Raw genomic sequence first — 21235 nt, 5'->3', positions numbered from 1 at the left:
TGACCGGTATTTGAGTAAATTGTCTGAAATTCTGAATCATGCTAAGTGATTCCTGAATTCCAATTTTCATTCCTTTTCTTGACATGCTATTTTCCTTAGCTAGATTAGAGTTATTGTAGTTGCATGTGATGTAGAGCATTTCTTTTTCTGCTGTAAAATAGATACTGAATGACATCAGAATTTTGCTTTATCTTGTATTTTTATTTATTTTCCTGCAAATCATATTCGTACAGAGAGGGCGCTGGGCCTCGGCATCATAGCCCATTGGATAAAGATGCAATGAGCATGAGGGCAGGAGAGATTGCAGATAACATGATGTTTCACCCTCGTAGTGGACATAAAGAGACTGTATCCCCTGTTTCTAAAGGTGATGGATGTTTGTTTTTTGGCTTCATCTGGGTTAAGGCCAATTGGATATTTTAGGAACCTTTCTTTATTAGTTCTTCACAGAGATTGGCCTGTTATCCCTATTGATTAGCTATTCTTTCTCTTTTGGTTGGTTTCCTTTTAGAGGATACCTGATCCTGCTTATTTTGGACTTTCTTGGGCTTCACCCTGGAAGGTGGAGGGTTTTCTTTCTTCAGTACTGCCGGGTCTGAGGATGAAGATGGAGTTTGGAATTCTATAGTATGGGGCTTTCTTTGTTGGCGTGCTGTTGATTTGATTGGAGCAGAATGCTAGAATATTTTAAATAATTTGTTCTATATCAGTTTTTATTTTAATTCAGGTTCAAAGGAGAGAGAGAGGGAGAGGGAGAGGGAGATGGTAAATCATGGAGAGGAACTTGAGTTTCTATATATCTTACCATCACACTCCTTTATATGTTTGTAAACGATCGTATTGCTCTTAAAAGGAAACTATAAATATATGTCTTTTCAATTAAATAGGAACTACTCACAGACTAAGAATCAAATCTCAGTAGTCAGTACTCCCCCTCAAGATAGTGCTTAGATCTCTCTTATGCCCATTTTGCAAATTAATCCATGAAATTGCTTAATTCTCAATCTTTTAGCGAGAGCATCAGCAATATGCCTTTCGCAATTTACATAATGAATATTTAGAGTACTGCAATATAGTTAATTTTTTAAATGAAGTGTTGATTAATTTTAATGTGTTTGGTTCTATCATGCTGAGTTAGATTGTAACTGATACTAGTTCTATCCTTGTTGTCATTGTATGGTACTAGACTCTTTCTTACCAATAACTTCAACTTATTTATCAATTTCTGGAGCTATAGCAACTCAACACACTTCCTGAGCTGTAGCTCTGTGTTCAACTTTTTGCACTCAATCTTGTCACTAGAATATGTTTTTTTGTTCCTCCTGTAATCAAATTTCCACCAATAAGTGTGGAATAACTCGATGTAGATTTTCTATCATCAAGAGATCAAGCTCAATTTGGATAAGTCAAATCTTTTATCTTGAGGTGATCATGCTACCACAAAAATAGGTCTTTCCTAGTGCTGACTTTAAAAACCTCACAATGCAATTACTGCATTTAGATATGGTTTTCGAGGCTCATGCATATATTGGCACACTGCCTTCACAGCATAAGTTATACTGGATCTAATATGGGAGAGACAAGTTAATCTTCCTATCAATTTTTTATATCAGAATGCCTACTAGTTTACCGATACCACCTTGCAGTTTGTCGTTTGGTTCAATGGGAGAATCATCTGGTTTATAACCAATATGCCTATCTCTTTGAGGAGATCCAAAATGTATTTGCATTGGAAGATGAGGATTTCTTTTTCTGGTCTAGCAAATTTTCAATATCAAGGAAATATCCCAGTTTACACAAATCCTTGATCTCAAATTCCAAAATTAGTGATTTCTTTATCCTCAACATTGTTTTTGCATCTTGGTGTTTGAAGAACAAAGTGTGGGCAACATCACTTTGCTTGTAGCCAAAAGAGGTTATAGTATTAGTGATTTGGTAAATCATGTACCGGAGATTGCTTTAATTCGTAGAATGCTTTCTTCGATATATATACACCTTTCTCATAGTATTCTCAATCTTAAAATTAGGAGGAACTGGGTAAACCCTAGTCGAAATCTCCATGCAAGGGTTTTTTTGACCTCAAGTTCTTGCAAGTTCCTGCTATTATTGGTTGTACAGATAAGAGAATTGTGGTGATGTTTATTTTTGCAACTGAGTCAAATGTCCTCTTGATGAACAAACACCCATTTGCATTCCACAATTTTTCTTTTTTAAATTTTAACGGGAGATCAACAAGTCTCATATCTCATTTTTTGTTAGAGTTCTAATCTTATCATCCATAGTTGCTCCACTTAGGATCAATTAAAGCTTCTCAGTGATCATGTTAGAATAGACACAAAAACAAACAAGGCATAGAGGCTATATATGATGGGGGTAATGAATCATATGACACAAAGTTAGATAAAATGGTGTTTCGCGCAAGTATGCTTCCTTGTTCTAACATCAGGGGGAATATCAAGATTATCAGTATCACTATATGGTTTAGAGGAGTCAAGAGTTTGAAAAGGCTCACCAGGCATTTCCCGTCAAAACTAAATCTAGGTTTTGTATTTGACAAGTTAAACTCTATTTAACAACCTTCTGTTTGCAGGAGTAGGTTCTTATATCCAATTTATCTAGTCTGTTAGAATCAAGGCTACAACCAAGGTTGTCACTGTCATTGCTTAAGATTGGAGCTAGATGTAAAGCTGGAGGTTGAATATGAAAAGTTGCCTCTTCATCTTTAGTCTCTCATCTAAAAAGGTGAATGAGGTAAAGGAAAATATGGCTTGAATTCTGGAAACGTGATATCCACACTATAATAGGATTTCCTAGTGGGAGGATGGTAGCATTTTTTGGGTGGCAGAATACTCGATAAAAGCACATTTGATGGCCTTAGGTTCTATTTTGCCAAAAAACTTCTTATGGACAAAACGAGCACACCAAAAAAGTTTTAGAGGAATAATTTAATAATTAAAACCTAACAACAGTTCCAAGAGACTTTTGAAACCTAATGTTTTTAAAGGCATACAGTTTATGAGCACACCAAAAAAGTTTTAGAGGAATAATTTAATAATTAGAACCTAACAACAGTTCCAAGTGACTTTTGAAACCTAATGTTTTTAAAGGCATACAGTTTATGAGATAGGCAGGCGATAGAACTGCATCTGCTTAACAGGATTTTGTAACATTCATGGTGAATATAAGTGCTCTGCCAACTTGTAAGAAGTTTCAATGCTTTCCTTCAACCATTCAGTTTTGGACACTGATATATATGTATATATGTCTATATATATATTTTTGGGATAGAAGAAAAAGATTATTGAGTAGTGAGAGAGAAAAAAATACAATTACAGAGAATGAGACATCCTCTTCGAAGAGTCAAACAACAAAACCACCCAACAAATAATAAAGTTGTCCAACAAAGAAAACTTTGGCCTCTTAAAAGCCAAAGATAATGTTTGCGCAATCATGTCGACCATTCTCTCTGATGAGTAGCTAGTCTCTCTTTTGTTTGATTTTCTTTTGTAGGATACATAATCCTTCTTTTTACCTTTCTTCTTTTTAATTTGTCTTCTTTTTCTATTGAAAGAAAAGAAGGCAATGGATGTTTCAATTGGTAAAACATATTTTTGAGTTTTAGTAGAGTCTAATATGGCTTAATAATTCTCAGAGGGTCCGGGTATTGAGGAATTTCAGATTTTTGGTGATGCAACCCCTGGAGAGAAACTTCTTGGATGCGGGTATCCTGTGCGGGGGACTACACTTTGTATGTTTCAGGTGACTTCCGTTTTATTTTGTGCTTTGGACTAACTTTGTTCGTTTCTCCTGAAACAAGGGATTTGACTGTCTAATCTCCTCTCATATCTTTTCTCTGTATACTAGTGGGTTCGTCATCTTCAAGATGGAACCAGGCAGTACATCGAGGGTAAGCTATTAATACATAGAAATCTGATATCTAGTTGTTACTATTAATAATAATTTCTGATGACATTTTTTTTAAAATAATTCAGGAGCCACAAATCCAGAGTATGTTGTGACTGCTGATGATGTAGATAAATTGATTGCTGTTGAATGCATACCGATGGATGACCAAGGCCATCAGGTATATACATGTAATACTTGATTTTCAAAAGAATGTGCATGAAATACTTGATTTCTTTTTTGCCCCATCTAGTATTTTTCTCTGCTATGTAGGAGATGTGCCTAATGTGTAAGTGATGATAAAAGTTTCTTCCTTGCAATCTGTATGGAATTGATTACTTTTTTTCTGAAACCTATTTGAATATGGACCTGTTTTATTTAAAATGGATAACATCAGCAATTATTAGAACTTTCAAGCTTTTGTGAAGACGTAAAATGTCTACAACAAGTTCCTATATTTACAGGAGAGATAACGCTTTGCTGCATTCTTAGACGAACTTTTGTTAATTATTGGACACCTTAGTTCCTTGAAGGAAAAGTGTTCTCGTAATCTTTTAACTTGCAACATGTTGGCCCTTAAGATTGGTTCACTCTTCCCACTGGCTCATACAACACCGATATACTGGATTAGAACCTTTTCTCTTGGCAACTTGGTTTCTGAGTAGCATTCCCATACATAATTGTTGGTTATTAGGCACCTTACTCCTTTAAAGAAAAAGTGTATGGATGTTGCGTTAACTTTCAAGATTTTGATCCTTTAATGGAGCTATTCCGAGCCCAAAGTTCATTTCCGATGGAGTTGTTCCTGACCCAGAAAAGAAGATAGAAAAGGCAGATTTCCAAAGACTTCTGGTCTCAGTACATCAAAGAAGGAGATGGCCTACGAATTCGGTCATTGTCACAGAGAAAGTCGTTATTACCAGAAATTTGCCTCTTATCATCATGTTGTACAAAGTGAAAATCCTTTTCTTGTTGTCTACTGACGCAACAAAGGCTATGCAGGGGGCCACCTTAGTTTTTCAAATTTGATTGCATGGAAAAAATCTAATACAGGGTTAGCAACAAGATGGTGGTTATAATTTTTTATAGAAAATTTATCATCCTTAGCTAGCTCCCACGAAATACCATCAGAAGGATTAATGTGGGACTTTTTCCAAACTGAGGAAGAAGATCCGTTCTGTAAGTTTCCAATCATTTAAAGATTCTAGACGAGAGAGACATTTTATTGGATTTCTGCTAATATATATCATAAAAACAATCCCTGATCTTCACCTCCTAGAATATGACATTGCAAAATTGTTCGGAAAACTGTCCTTCAGAGGCCCATCTCCACACCAATGGTCATACCAAAAGCTAACCATGTTACTATTATCCAATGAATTTAGATAGGTTAAGAGAAATGCACCAAACTCTGGCAATCCACCTCAAAAGGCTGAACCCATATGCACCTCCCCCTTCTGGGAATACCACATTGTGGCTGCCAACCCAAACTTGGCAACAGTAATTTCCCTCCACATCATATCCTTATCTTGCATAAATTGCCATTGCAACTTGGCTGTTGCTAGAGTCCCCATCGATGGATCTTCTTATGGGTCTATTGAGATAGAAATCACTAGGAAATTGAAACTGTTTATGAGATTTTCTTCTTTTACTTATCTTAATTCTTATTTATGGGCTTGTTAAGAGAGAATCCAATAATCTCGAGTAACAAAATACTCAACGTTCTAAAATATTTTTTCATTCATTTTCTTATCCGAAAGAATAGCATAGGTTTTTATTACAAGAGGAGAGAGGTAGTTATCTAACTTGTCCAAAATCTAGTAACCACTTTTTTGTCTTATGCTTGACTTGTTCTTAACTTACTAACTACCAACACTTTAATACATAATTTACAGAATATTTTACCATACTAAATACACTTAAATATGCTTAAATATTTTACCATACTAAATACAAACTAATTATTCATGGCCTTAACATCACTTACCTCCTTCGAACTGCACTTGTTCTCAGGCCAAAAGTGAATTTTTGCATGAGAAATTTTGGCTAGTTTTTGGTTTATCTTCTTTATGAATTTCTAGTGTTTCTGGGTGTATGATGTCAAAATCAGCAGTGGGTCCTCAATTTCCAGCCAGAAAGACATTTATAATGGTGGTCGAACTCAAATTTCTCATCATTGTTGAAACAAAGCTGCTGTGAGAGTTGACAATCCATTTCCGATGCTGACAACTGTTTCACCTCCTGACACCAAGATAAATGAGGATGATATCTAGGAATATTTTCATTTGACAAAAAAGGGTGTCACATTGAGGCAGATTAGATGGAGAATTGAGAGGGCTATTGTTTGTTCTGTACGTGAGACTAATCATCATTGTCAAATCATGCGGATTTTGCAACTCCACTTCCACTATGATGTAATCTTTCAAACTACTTAAAAAGTTTCTATTTCCTGTTCTGACATTAAAGCACTTGCTTGTGCAGAAAACATCTTCATACTGTCTTTAGTACTCGGCTGTTGTTCCCACTTGTCCCAACTTACTGTGTTCACCCACTTTATTGCTTCTGATCGGAGGTCCTAAGCGTATTTGACAGAAATATATGAAATTCGGCTAAGACAGATAAAATCTCTCACCTTCTAACTTCAAAAACTAAAGTTGGACATTGGCTTCTAAATGAATGAAGTCAAGAAAACCTTTTTTCTGTGAGTTGATGCTGGAAGAAGTGTTCACAATGCCCTAACCATAGTAATGCGTAACTGGACTCATCAATTTAGAGAAGTCCAACTTTGTGTATCTAGGAATGAAAAGGCATTCTCTGTTGGCCATGGGATGACGATTCCTGCTATCTCCTTGTACCGGTTGTACACTTCCTTCTCTGGATTCCCTTTGTGTAGATCAACTAGGGGAAAGTTCCTCCAAACGTTCAGCTTCTTCTTGGTGAGTTTTGAATAAGGATTCAAACATCGACTATAAATCATCAATAGCTATTGGCTTTCATGGGTCCTTATTGGTGGGTCTTGTTATGCAGTGGTTGACATAGAAATTAATAGGAAATTAAGAACGTTTATGAGATTTTCTTCCTTTACCTATCTTGAATCTAATCGTTGGGCTTGTTAAGAGATAACCTAATGATTTATTGAGTAAGAAAATACTCAATACCCAAATACTTCTTCATTCATAATCCTGCTCCAAAGGACAACAATAATTTTTATTACAAGAGGAGAAAGAGAGTTAATCTGGAAGTCATCTAATTTATCCAGAATCTAATTACTATTAATTTTTATCTTGACGTTAACTTATTCTTAACTTCCTAACTACCAACACTTAATACATTATTTATAAAATATCTTACCATGCTAAATACAGTTTTGCATACGTACAAACTAATTATTGTTCTTAACAGCCAACAAAGCATTATTGAATGTAGCTGGGCACCTTATATGCCACAATGGTTGTTTGACCATCCTGCCACCAAGTGATATTTTCCATGTTCATCCTAGTCTTCTTACAAGAGCCTCCACTAGATGGCTTATGTTCTCTTATACCCTTGGTGGAATAGGAAACAAGGTTAAAAATAAATAAGAAGGTTATGTAAACACTTTTTAATTAGAGCCACCCTCCGTCCTTTCTTGAGACAGCTCATCTTCCAGCTAAACAAATATTTTCCAACTCTCCCCATAATAGACCCCTCTCCTTTCCTTCATCCTTCCGATACACTCCAGTAAAGATGTTCCTTCATCCATTTAACTTACACTTGAAGGGACAAGAAACCAATTATAGGTCCAAAATGCTATTAAGCTCCAAATCCCTCTCATCTCACATCACTGGTACGTCTCCCGCAGCCCAAGCGCATGGATGAATCTCCAATCCACATCATTTATTCTCCAAACAGAATGCACCACAAGATCATAAATGATTTGTATTTTTGTTTCTTGAAAGTAAACAACATCCACCTACCAATACAACCGTTTATAGTTATTCTTTTCTTCACATCATTCAAACTCCTAACATTCCATGATACATTTTTATTAATCATTAATCAAGCTTTACTATCTCTGCTTGTACTCTTCTCCCTTTTGCCACTTCTATCATAATAGACTGACAATTGAAGCCTTTTCAACTCTTACTCCCTACTTATTCTGATTCTTTTCTTTAAAACCAACATTCGTTGTACCATTTGAAAATTGCCTCACTTCTACGCAAGAAGGCCCTGAATAATTCAACAGGTTAGTCCTTACACCTCTTAAGGCCCTTACAGAATTAATGTTTTGAATATTTTCAAAATCCATAAAGAATTCATATCATGCCTATCCCCCACCACCGCCAACAATTCCTTCCTCTTCGCATCAGCTTCCTCCTGCCGACTGTCCCCACACTGCCCACCTCCTGGTCAGGACCGAAACCAACTGGAATTCCTTTGGGGACAGCCAGCCATCACCATCAACTTCATCATTTGACCTCGCATCTGCACCTTCTGTACTGCCTAGATTCTCCCTTATTTCCTTCTCTTTAACTGTCCCTGGAAAGTCAGCCAGAACTTGTTGACTAATCTTGCCTGGTCCACTGGTTAGATCCTCCTTGTTGGATGACATCTCAGAGGCCACTTAACGTCCCCTCTCCTCTGCGTCTGTCTTCCTAAATGCGATATGTTTTTTAGCAACCAACCTGGTTTTTTTTCTCTAGCTAGGCTTGGGTCTAAAGCCCGAGCACATTTTCCTTTTCCTGCTCTACTAAATCATTTGAGTCTAATTTCGTTCCTTCTCCTCAAACTGTGCATGACCCCAACAGACAGGCCCGGGCTTGCCAACTGATTCACTGGGTCTGAAGTTTGAATTCCAAAAGCAACCGAACCTGTATGTAATTTGAACCTTTCCTTTTACCGGCTTCTGGTCAACACTTGCCTCCTTCACCTGCTTGCAAATGATCTTAACAGCCCCACTTCCAGTTGAACACATAACTCCACCTTGCAACTTGAGCACGCCACCCTGCAATAAGTCACTTCTTGTCATTCTTTCTCCAGCCCTCCCGTACCCTAAAATTCCTTCTCCTATTTCAGTTTCACTTGTTTTTCGGAGGAGTTGGCCAACTTTCTCTAGTAACCCCTACCATCCTCTAGCTTGTAAACCTTCAGGGACAAAAATCCTTCTCCATCTGTCCCCCTTCCTCTTCGAGAGCACCAGGAACTTCTCCTTTCCACTCTCCCCCAATGCCGCTCAACGATTGTGTACTTTCCCAGTCATGCTTTTGCCCCTAGCTCTCTCTCCATTCTTCCAGTAAGGCATCCATATAGCCATTCCAATTCTTCCTTTCAATAGATGATTAAGGTTTTAAAAGCTCTCCAATTCTCACACAATTTTGGTCCTTCTATCTTGTTTGCAACCAGCTCCAGATCAAAAGACTTCTTTTCAACTATCAAGTAACTCCTGGTTGTGGAAGCAGCATAGAGATCACCACTTGAGTGAATCTCTAGCTAGAAGAGAGCTGGCTTATCTCTCCACAGAAATTGAGGTAGAGAGAAAAAAGGATGCTAGGCCTTCCTCTTACCTTTAAAAATCAATTGATGTCTGTCAGGCCAATTAACAACATTTCCAGTCGGTTCTTAAGGTTTTTGAACATGCTCTTCCAATTTTTCAGGGCAGTTTCGTCAAGTTCATGATTTACACTAACTTTTTGACAAATTAATAATTTAAAAAGTGGGTTAATATTCACTCGCTTATTCTACCAAAGTTATTTCATTTAAGATGTATGTTAAGTCTTCTACTTGGATTAATAAAAGAGAAAGTGAAGGTAATGCTATTAGTATTATGATATCATGCATTAAAAGGCTTGAATGATTACTTATGGACATTGCTTATATGCTTACTGATGTGAGTAAAGAAAGGGAAAAAAATTTCTTTAAAGGAAGAATCAGCCAAGAGGGAAGATTTTTCCTAAACCATGTGATATCTTAAAAAAAGAGAAAATCAAATTTTATTTCTTAAATAACTAAATCCCACTGTTTAAGAAAGATAGGGGTGGTCTCTTTACTCCCTTATGGCCAGCTTTAATTAACCATATTTACTTCTCATAATTCCTCTACAATTAACTAAAATATTCTCATTTAAAAAGAGAATATCCTACCTAATCTATTCTACTAAAAATTTTCTTAATTTTTATTATTTTTTTATTTAAAAAAAGATTTAATTTTTTTATAATTTTTATAATTAATTTAAGAGATTTATTTTCTTATAATACACATTACTTACTCTATAAATAGGTTTTCAATTTCTAGTTGTATTCATTGAAATTTGAGAATAATAAAATTATGAATTTTTAGTTTTCAACTAATGAGGTTTTTTTCAACTTTTTTGTTGAGTGAGAATTGATTCAACTTATTAACATAAATCCTTATGGCGTTTTATCAATTCTTCTTGAATTGATTTCACTTATCAAGATTCTATCTTGTGACATTTAATCAAATTCAAATCATCATCATAATTTCCTTGATTGACATTCACGTGTTGAATGGACATCAAGTAGGGAGGGTTTGTTGAAAGTTTAAAAATTCTAAACACTAAAATATATGTGGAGTTTTTGATTACGTTAGTTGATCCTGAGTTCCACATCATTTGGTATCAGAGCTTATGCTCGAGATAAATTTTAGTATTCTGCATCTTTATCCTTATATATTTGTTATTTTTTATGGTAAAAAAGAACAACATATTTTGCATTCTTTCATATACAAACAAAAAAGAACAAAAAAAAATTCATATCCATATTGTCTTTCTTGCACTCTATCTTTCATTGTGTTTTTATTTCATTACATCTTTAAGTAGCTAATTGCATCATAATTACTTAGCATAATACATAAAACACACATTATATTCATTCTTGTGTTTTAACTGTTATTTTTAGAATTATTTTGACACTTGCTATTCTAGGATTATTTAAAGTCATAAACAAAACTGAGTTATATTGATTTAAGGAAATTTGATTTTGACATTCAACTTGAAGGAATGAGGTTGAGTAAAACATAGGTGAAACATATGAGAAAGTGTTATTTTTTTACTAATCATTCCTTACAGATTTTTGCAATGACCTTATACAATGTACTAGCCGATAAAATTTTCTCAAAAAAAGTAGAATTAGTGAAATCTTTACATAAGAAGTATCTGATTCGAGAATGAGTTGTTTTTGAAGAGGGAGAGGATGATGTCAGCAAGGAAAGGGAAAAAAAAGGGAGAATCAGCCAAGAGAGGAGACTTCTTCATAAACCATATGATATTTTAAAGGAAGAGAAAATCAAATCTCATTCCTTAAAGAAATGAATCCCATGGTATAGAAAAGATATCGGTGACCTCTTTGCTTCTTTAATGACCAGTCTTAATTGACCATATTTACTTTATCTAATTCCTCCACAATTAATTAAAATATTATCATTTAAAAAGAATATCCTATCTAACCTATTCTAGTCAAAGTATTTTTAATTTTCATTATTTTCTCATTTAAGACAAAATTTAATTTTCTTGTAATTTATACAATTAATTTAGGAAATTTATTTTAATGTAATGCACATGACCTATTTTGTAAATATATTTTCAATTCCTAGTTGTATTCATTCAAGTTTCAAAATAATAAAATTATGAGTTTTTATTTTTTAACTAGTGAAGTTTTTTTTTAACCTTTTTGTTGAGTGAGAATTGATTTAACTTATTAAGATAAATTTTTATGGCTCTTTATCAATCCTTTTTGAATTGATTTCACTTATCAAGATTTCATCTTATAGCATTTAATCAATTTAAATCATCATCTCGATTATTTTGATTGACATTCATGTGTTAAATGTAGGTCAAGTAGGGAGGGTTTGTTGAGAGTTTAAAGATTTTGAACACTAAAGTATATGTGGGGTTTTTGATCACGTTATTTGATTTTGAATTCCGTAGCATTTACTAACCTTCCTCGTTGGATAAGTGAACTTTGTCTTTGGGCTAAGTTAAGGTTCTTTCTCTGGAAACTATAGCAGGAGTCAACTAAGGCAATGAGAGGTCCACTTCGTCGTTGGTTGGTGATCAATTTCTCAAGTATTCGAATATCAATGTGAAACTTGAATTTGTTTATTGCATATGTGAGCTAACTAGAATATAGTACTAATATTCTTTACGATGACAAATAAATGAAATAGGTTTTTGACTTAATTGTTTCTATATTGAAATTATTAATTAGGCAATCACATGTTAGAGAGATCTTCTTCAAATAGTTGCTAGAATTAGATTTATAACAACAAATCAACTATTTAAATTTCTCATAATCCTAAGGAATGCAATAGAATCAAATACGATTGAAGTTGATAAACACTTTATTAAGGAAAGTTGGATATTAATTGATTTGTACTCTATATATCTCAATTAATGGTCAACTTGCAGATATGCTGATAAAGTAACTCAATATTGTGACATTCTGTGGGTTTATCTCCAAGTTGGGAATAAAAAATTCTTATTCACCAGCTTGAGAGATATGTTAAAAACTCCATTAATCTTCTGTCTAAATATTGGGAAATTAATATTGCTAAAGTTATGAAATACTAGTTAGAGAATCTCACTCTTATGAAGATTTTATTTATTATAATTATTCTCTATCTTTTCTCTGTCTAACAACTAAATATAACTATATGTATACTCATTCTCAATATGCAAGAAATTCAGTTTCTCTCTAAATCACATTTAACGATATAGATATCATAAAAAATAATATTTTTTTTTCAAATTCGTTAGAACAAAATTTTAATATGGGTACTTAATTTATTTAATAACAATGATAGGGTAAAGCATAAAAATTTAATGGTAAATTATCACTTTAGTTTCCGAAGTAGTGGCTATGTCTTTAACTTTTTCTTTTTTTACAATTTAGTAATTGAATATACAAAAATATTTCAAAACATAATTTTATGAAAACATTAGAAGCTCTTCCTATCTTTTTGGATTACATAAAACAATAACTGAGAGGAATAAAACTTCTATCAGAAGTGAATTAAGATTAGTTCATGTATACGTCTTTTCTTTTCAAAATTTTATTATTATAATATGTATTGTTGAAATAAGTAAATTTATTGCCGTTTACCATTAAATTTATTAAAATTAGTCCTCAGTTACTATAACTTTCTGACTCCACAGAAACATAAGAAAAATATATGGGAAACTAGAAAGAATTTTTGTCAATTTTTCACAATTTCATTAAAAAGTCATGCTTTGGAACAATTCTTTAAGTTTAGTGCCAAAATTGTAAGAAGAATATCAATTGGGATCTAATTGTAGCATCATCTGTGATTAAGGGATCAAAACAGTAATTTGCTCAAAATTTAATTTATCGTATTTGTCATAATATTTATTTTTTATAGAAAATAATTTATATGATTAATGATATGTTTTTCTTTTAAATAAAAGTGTGGAATGTATTAATATAGGCACGAAGGGAGCGCCGTCCGTGTATAAAATGTGAGAGATTTACAGATTAGTAAGAATATTTACAATGAAACGAAAATCTTTCAAACTATCAAGGTTGTGTTCTAAAATAATAGAACCAAAATAGTGTAATCATCTGTCCTTGATATTAGCAAAATTCACCTCAATACCCTAAAAAACTCTATTATTTCTTTCTTTCCATACAATTCAGAAGATTGTTAGCGGGATTAGTCTGTAAAACTTGTTTTTAGCAGTAAGTCCCTCCCAAGCAAGGAGTTCGGCCTTCACCAACCCTGCAATATGTGACAAACATTTTCACTCAAAAGTTATATATACATATATATATATATATACATATTTGTGTGCATATATATATATATGTATTAAATATAAAAAATACTAGATTATATGAAGCACATAAACTAGCAATTTTATTTTGTTGACAGTTAATTTGGCCTAATCTCGAATAAATTTATACTAGATGAGTAGTTACTTTTTATCTTTTTTATAGAGAAGACATAATTGTTGCATTTTATCTTGAAGATCCATTAATTTTGCCTTGTGATATGTTCTGGGGATGATGAGATAATGGAAGGTGTAAAATTTTTAACTTTGTTTGGGAAGTCAGTCATTAAAGGAGTGGAAACATCTTGAGGGTGAAAATTTGATCCTTGTTACTCTTCAATGGCCTAATATTCTTTTCCTTCAAATTAGGGAAGAATGGATAGAATAGAAAAGAGACTGAAATAAAGCATCTTGTTTTGGCTAAATTAATCATATTTTGTTCATTACTCTTCTCTTTTTTTTTTTTCCAAATAAAGATTGTCTTTTACACTTTAAGATTTTCTTGTTGTCTTCTCTTTTACCTCCTATCCAAACAGTGTAAAATATTTGACCCTTTATTTTTATTACTATTTTATCCAAAAGAAAAATATGTTGTCATTTAATTCATTTCGCTCGCTTCCTCGGTTCTGTGCCATTCCATTCCTTGACATTCTCTTCCCCATTCCCAAACAAAGTCTTGATAACGTTTTGTGTTCCAACATTTTTTTGTATTTTAACTGTTAGGTGGTTTTGATATGACTTGTATTTTATTTAAAAAGAGAATAATTTATCTATCTCGCAAATGAGACTAATGAGATTATGGCAAGGATTCATGTTACTATAAATTATATAGATACATTAAATTTCCATTGCTTTGTTACTGTATACAGATACATTGTTTTGTTACTATATAGATACATTTGGCTGTATTAGTAGATTTCTGTGTATATTTACCCTACTCGTACTAACGAACTTGATTATGAACCTCATTTCATTTTCGAGAGCTTAGTTACCATAATGCTTTCATGTTAAATCAGATTTCAACTTTTTTTCAAACGTTATCCTCTTCCTTATTAATTGACATGAGAATATTCTCTTATTTACTTTGTAAAATTGTTTATGTTCCAGGGAGAACTGGTGAGACTTTTTGCTAATGATCAGAACAAAATAAAATGTGGTAAGTATTTATATGCCAAGATGTGTATCAGGGCTGAAAATCTTCAGAGAAAATCTTTTAATTATTCTTTTTGGGGTAGAGGAATTATTACATAAGTTTGATAATTAATTTTGAGGGGCTACTAGTTTACTAATTAATTCTAGTTGCTCGATCAACATCATCTTCGTAGATTTATGTATTTTTGTGCATTGCATTCAGGTTCATGTTTGTGTGAGGTGGACATAAATGTTTACATGTAAATCTTTTGAACCTGTTGGTTTTCTTTTCTGGAGAACAAAGATGGAAATATCTTAGATATATAACCGAGAAACATTAAGCAGGAGTAGAGAAGCAGTACCTTTAGGTGCTTCTTCTAAATGAACTCATCTAAATTAGATTGAGCATCGTATGCCAAAGCATGGGTAACCTAATTTCCTCCCAGGAACACGAGAACTGTGCAGAAGCAAAATAGGATGACTCATGTTATCTGAAATAAGAGAGAACTCCTAAGATCCACGAAACGGGATTGCGATGTTGATATGACCACCCGCAACGTCGCTTTTAATAACGAAAGCATTGTGACCAAAAGTAGAAGCCGATGACAGTTTGTGTTAGGTTGCAAGGCCTTCAGCAATAAGAACTGTTAGATGTGTTTGGATTTTGGAGGCTTGAGAACATGACTTGTCCACTCGACTTTCTAGAAACCACACACGAGACGCACTGGGCTGAGACCTGAAAATAGAAGCATCTTTGTTAATTTCATAATACCTAATGGTGGAGCCTTTTGAAGGTTCTGAGGTGATGCAGCAGTTAAATCAACTTGTCTGGCGGATAGGTTAGAAAAGGAGAAAATTTATGTGAGAAACAGAACAATAAAGAGAAGTAAAAGGAAATTACAAAATTTTTTTTTTGAGATAAAAAGAATGTATATTGAAGTATAAGACACCAAGTCGGTGTCGCCCCTGTACAAGGTATTTACTTATTGGTTAAAGCATAAAAAACTTTCCTAAAATCGTCCCACCCATATAAATCATAGCGTAGAATTAGAGTTCCAAAAGAATGTATCCACCTGTCTCTAATCCTGCTCAAATCCTCCACATATTCATCAAATGCTCTGTTGTTTCTTTCTTTCCAAACCGCCCAAAATGTAGTTAATTGTATTGGATTTACAATTCTCAACTTCTTACAAACCCCATCCCTCGCCCAAAGCTCATACTTGACAGAACTCCCAATAATCCAATCGATACCCAATAAACCGTAAACCATATACCATATGCTATAAGTCACTGGACACCAAAGAAGAAGATGATTGTAAGATTCTACCGCATCCTTGCATAAATAACATCCATTAAGCATAATGTGTCCCATTCTCATCAGCTTGTCTATAGTAAGAATACATTCCCGAACAGCTTCCCAAGCGAAAAAAGTTTTCCTCGGAGGCGTGTTCACTTTCCAAATTTGTAAAGCCAGAGACCCCATGCCGTGCCCATCTTTGTTGGCCAATTAATCATAAAAGGACTTAACTATAAGACACTGTCTTTCTTTAATTTTCACTCAGCCTTGTCCTTAGTAGTTTTCAGGTGTACATCGGCCAGTAACTAAAGAAGCAAACTCATCGACCTCCCAATCATTGAGGTTTCTAGTCAAATGCAAGTTTCAACCACTCCTCCCATCTACCCATCTGAATACATCCTCTATCACCACATTTTTCCTTATTTTTAAAGGGTAATTCTTGGGAATTACTCTCTAAGTTTTTCCCTCCCAATTCACTCATCCTCCCAAAAACTAATGATATTTCCCCTCCTGAGTTTCCACTAAGTACAATCAAGTAAGTGAGAACGCCCCAAACCGATCTTCCTCTAGGGTCCCACACCATGATGCCTAACCACCTCCTTACCACTCCCAATCCCAACAAATGCCCCCCACCTCGCTTCAATGATGCGAATCCACAACCTCCCCTCCTCTGATAAATATCTCTACAACCACTTCCCCTGTAAGGCCCTATTCAGATCCACCATAGACCGGAGACTCAAACCACCCATGTTAACTGGTTTCTTCATTTCCTCCCACTTAATTAATGATATTTTTTGCTCTACTCATCATCCCTCCACAAAAAGCGACATTGAACATTTTCAAATTTCTTAGCAACTTTAACATGAATAGTCACTGCTGATAAAAAATAAATAAGGAAATTGGTGAAAGTGATTTTGATAAGTGCTAACCTCCCCCCTTTGGAAAGGGTTATAGTCAACTTACAGAATAAGATGAAGAAATGTAGGGAGAAGTTTAATGAGTAGGAAGGGTTAGAGAGAATATCGGAGAAATGAATGTTGAAAAAGATAATAAGGAATAAAACCATAGCAAAGAGAAAATAAATTCTTAAATTCATCCCCATTTATTTTCTTTATTATAGTTTCTATAAATTCTTAAACTAATCCCCATTTATTTTCTTTATTATAGTTTCTAACCTTTATATAGGTGTTAGTTACAACTAAGAAGAAAAATTATTAAACATGAAAGCTAAAAGATTCTACTTCCTGTACTACTTAAAATCTACTTAAACATGAAACTAAAGATTGTAGTTAAGCCTAAATGAGTTGAAGTAGTCAACCATGACTGGAAGAGTTGAAAGGCAATTTGCCCATTATTAGTAATTAGCCTACCATGATTAATAGCTGATTGTGAGGGGTGACTAATGTCCAGTAGTGTGGTTTAAGTTGGTTGGCTATATAGTAGAAATGAGTTTCATTATGAGATACAAAGTCTTATTGGTTGGCTATATATTGCAGCTTATTTTATCAATGAAAAAGGTAAAATACTAATGATATATGGTTCAGTATGAACATATTTTAAATCCTGTACTAGTGCTCCAATTGATATCACTCGTATAATTGTTATATACATAATAACTTTGAACCATGCCAATTTTTTATTTAAGGGTTGTCTTCTTATTTATGTCCATCATCTGGGTGGACTCATTGGTGTCTTGACTGATTGAAAACTATCCCCCATGGTGCCTTCTTTATATATTTCTTATCCTTTTTCTTTCCGAAAAAAGATTTGAGCTATGCCTGCTGAATGCTTGAGATGGTCCTTGCTCTCAAATATCAATTTCTTTGTTTTTTTCTTTTTAATTATACCATCATATAGCAGCATGAAAGCAGATAGCTTTTGGTAGGCATATAAATTTGCCAATATTTTCTAAAAATTCTTTGAACTTTCAGCTCTTGAATTGTCCTAGCTTTCTGACAAGCAGTTTTACAGACCCAGATATGCAAATGGAGATTGATACGCATATTTCCCAAGGGCAAGCCATGTTTAGTCTCCAGTTGCTGGTAGGTTTTGACTTTTATTGACTTATGAATTTTGTTTATTTTTCCATCCTTGTTAATTTTTTTCTTCTTTAAATTTTGAAGTAGATGCAATTTATCTAGAAACCAAAATGTTTTCTGTTTTTCTGAACAAGAATATTGCTTAATGAATTCATTTATAAATAGAGGCTTACACACAAATTAGGAAGAAACTAGATGAATCCTTGGTTTGCCTTAGTTTATATTTGCTCTGGATGCTGCAATGAAATGGGTAATAAACCTGCACCCTTATCAGCTAGCAGATATAAAATTTTTTCTAAATCATAACAGATAAATGCAGAATGATATTGTTTAAAAGAGAGTTTTTCTCCTAGTTCATACATGAAAGTATACTCCATAATCACATTGTGGCTCCCTAAATTATAGAAAAGTTTAAAGAAAAATGTTTCTTTTGATAGCTAGCATCTTCATGAAAAAGCAAGAGGAAACTTGCTACGGGTCGAAAAGGGAAGGATGATCGACATCATTAGATGAAAAGCCAAATGCTCGGCTTAAGCAGTCTTTGTTCAGTGAAGTTCTCTCTGATTTATACTGATTCATTATTAGTGATATGCTTGAAGGTACCTTGGACACATGGGGAATAAAAATTACTGAGGTAGAAACTTTTGACATGAAGGAGCTTGCATTATTCCCAAAGTTTTCAATCCAGCGTTGAAGCTTCCTACAACAACTATCTTGATAGCACTTGCAGCCACACTTCATTCATCTTTCTAGGGTTGAGACCTACATATATAGGCATATAGATTGAGAGAAAAACAGTGAAAAAATATTTTGGTTTTAATATTCTCTTATAATTTTATCACATTATAAGGTCTCCTACTTATAGTATGAGGAGATCTTATACAAAAGTAAACTAATTATACCAAGGATCTTATAAATCTTCCTAGTCAATTATTCTCCATTAATTATTGAGATATTATTAGACTAAATAGAAAATAAATATTAAGAATTTAGATGAAATTTCAAGAAGATAGATTGTTGAAGTAGCTGAAATATGTAAGAGAATCATCCAAATGATGAAAATACAAATCCATCTTTCCCAATTTTTTCAAAAAAACAAATCCATCTTTCCCAAAGTTTGTCCTATATCTCAATTATTTGGTGCATAGAAGTTAGTCATAACTTATATACTGAATGCATAATTGAATCAACTTTATTTATATCTTTAATTACACAATCATAGATTTGTATTTTCATTCTCTACGGAAGGAATCACAAAAAATACCTAACTGGAATTAGACATAAACTTGAAATTAAAACACCATTTTCATTCAAATTCTATCGATTTATGTTGTGTTCTCATTTGTATTCAATAAAATTGAAATTTGAACCAAAAGCAATGTTAGTTTCATTGGCTAGTCATAAATTTCTACTGTAAGTTAATTATATTAGAGCAGAAATATTTTACCTCCTAAAATATTGTTAAAGAGAATATATACTTAGGTTAAAGGGTATTAGGGTAAAATACACCCTATGTAATTAATATAATTAACAGTCTATTTTATTTTCTATTTTATAAAATCTGTGTATATAGAGCTGTGATATTTAATAAAACATACAAACAACCATTCTTGATATGATAACAGAGATTTACAGAGAGAACTCTAGGTCTCCTTTACAAACACTAATTGGTCTTTATTGTTGAAATAAGCCACAAAAATCCTAAGAGGCCAGCCTTCATTGCTAGCCACCACAGATGAGCCGTCGGTCCACCACATACTGATCTCCAGCACCAGAGCCGACCTTCATCACCAACATCAGATCCTCCAACACACACAACAGCAACATGCACAACCATCTGCGACTCTCCTTGCTCTGTGCTGCCCAGCCGCCAAACCCATGTGCTACCTCTGTCGAATTGCGCGCCACCTCCTTGCTCAGCCACCCCTTGCATAGTGATTTTGTCCAGCACGATCAGCCAGCCTCTGTCAGCTATACTTCCTTTCATCCAGTCGGTGACATCATTCCCATGATTTTTATATCTTTCCTTAATTGCCCTAACACTCTTAAACCATGTCAGGGTTACATTCCTAAGTACTAAAACAAATTCTCACATAGGAACTTCTACCCAAAAAAATAACGAATTTAAGCCAATTCAGGCTGCTTATTACTTCACTGAGAAGGTCTATTTCAGTTAGTCACAATCAATTCGGATAACACTCAAGGGAAAAGGAAAGCCAGTCGCCTCCTGGGCACTTGATCAAAGTCAAGAGACACTTTTGATACATGGAATGTGGAAGACTCAATGATTATGGTGTGGCTACAGAATTCTAAGTTGCCAGAGATAAATAAAACTGTCATGTTCTTGTTTACAACAAAAGAAGTATGAGATTCAATTGGAAAAACTTATTCTAAAGTCAAAGATGCATCCCAGATTTGTGATGTAAATGTCAAGACATGGTTCACAAAGTAAGAAAACAAGTTAGTTACTGTATATTCTAACAAAAGGGTGGTGGTATGAATTGGATCAGTGCGGCAACCTTACCATGTACTGTAGCAAGGATGCAACCCGTTTCAAGTAGTTTGTAGATTAAAATTGTACCTATTAGATTCTGGGCAAAGACAAAATGTCGTCACTAAATGAGGTAACTGCTACTGTATCTGCAGAAGAGAGCAAGAGAGGGGTCATGTTAGATTCCTAGGCCACTGATAGCTTAGCACTAATCTCAAAAGGTTCCAACCCACGCCAACAGACAAAAGAACTAATCAGAGCAGAAATGCAGAGCCTAGTGCCAACAATTGAGATAATATTTTATATATATTTTGCGACAAGTCTAGACATACTAAATACAAATTTTGAAAACTCCAATAGCAAGCTTAATGCCTTAAGTAAGGAATGGGGATACGAGAATACTCCATAGAAGTCCCACAGGCAAACCCATGTTGCCAACCTGAAAGAGGAATACTCCATAGAAGTCCCACACTCAAGTATACTTTCTTTCTCACATGGTTTAAATGTCTCAGCTAAACTATTTGAAAACTTATGGGTAAAAGACTCTGCGGCCACTGATTATATGACTAATACTTCTAAATATTTTCATAGTT

The 21235-nt window shown here is 34.0% G+C and overlaps 1 protein-coding gene across 3 annotated transcripts in view; it reads left to right on the top strand.

The window, feature by feature from the left end:
* The window catches only part of LOC110825950 (uncharacterized), a 46813-nt gene that overhangs the window by 14297 nt on the left and 11281 nt on the right, over window positions 1-21235 (top strand). For all 3 annotated transcript variants that reach the window (XM_088223479.1, XM_088223477.1, XM_088223478.1), the window contains exons 11-16: window positions 234-367; window positions 3653-3759; window positions 3865-3907; window positions 3993-4084; window positions 14792-14840; window positions 18084-18154. In XM_088223479.1, coding sequence (XP_088079605.1) covers window positions 234-367; window positions 3653-3759; window positions 3865-3907; window positions 3993-4084; window positions 14792-14840; window positions 18084-18154 — 496 coding nt within the window. The remainder of the gene's footprint in view (window positions 1-233; window positions 368-3652; window positions 3760-3864; window positions 3908-3992; window positions 4085-14791; window positions 14841-18083; window positions 18155-21235) is intronic.

This window comes from Carica papaya, chromosome 6, assembly GCF_054855325.1.
Source record: "Carica papaya isolate Zhongbai chromosome 6, ASM5485532v1, whole genome shotgun sequence".
Taxonomy (NCBI): domain Eukaryota; kingdom Viridiplantae; phylum Streptophyta; class Magnoliopsida; order Brassicales; family Caricaceae; genus Carica; species Carica papaya.
This window is presented reverse-complemented; position numbering and strand designations above follow the sequence as displayed.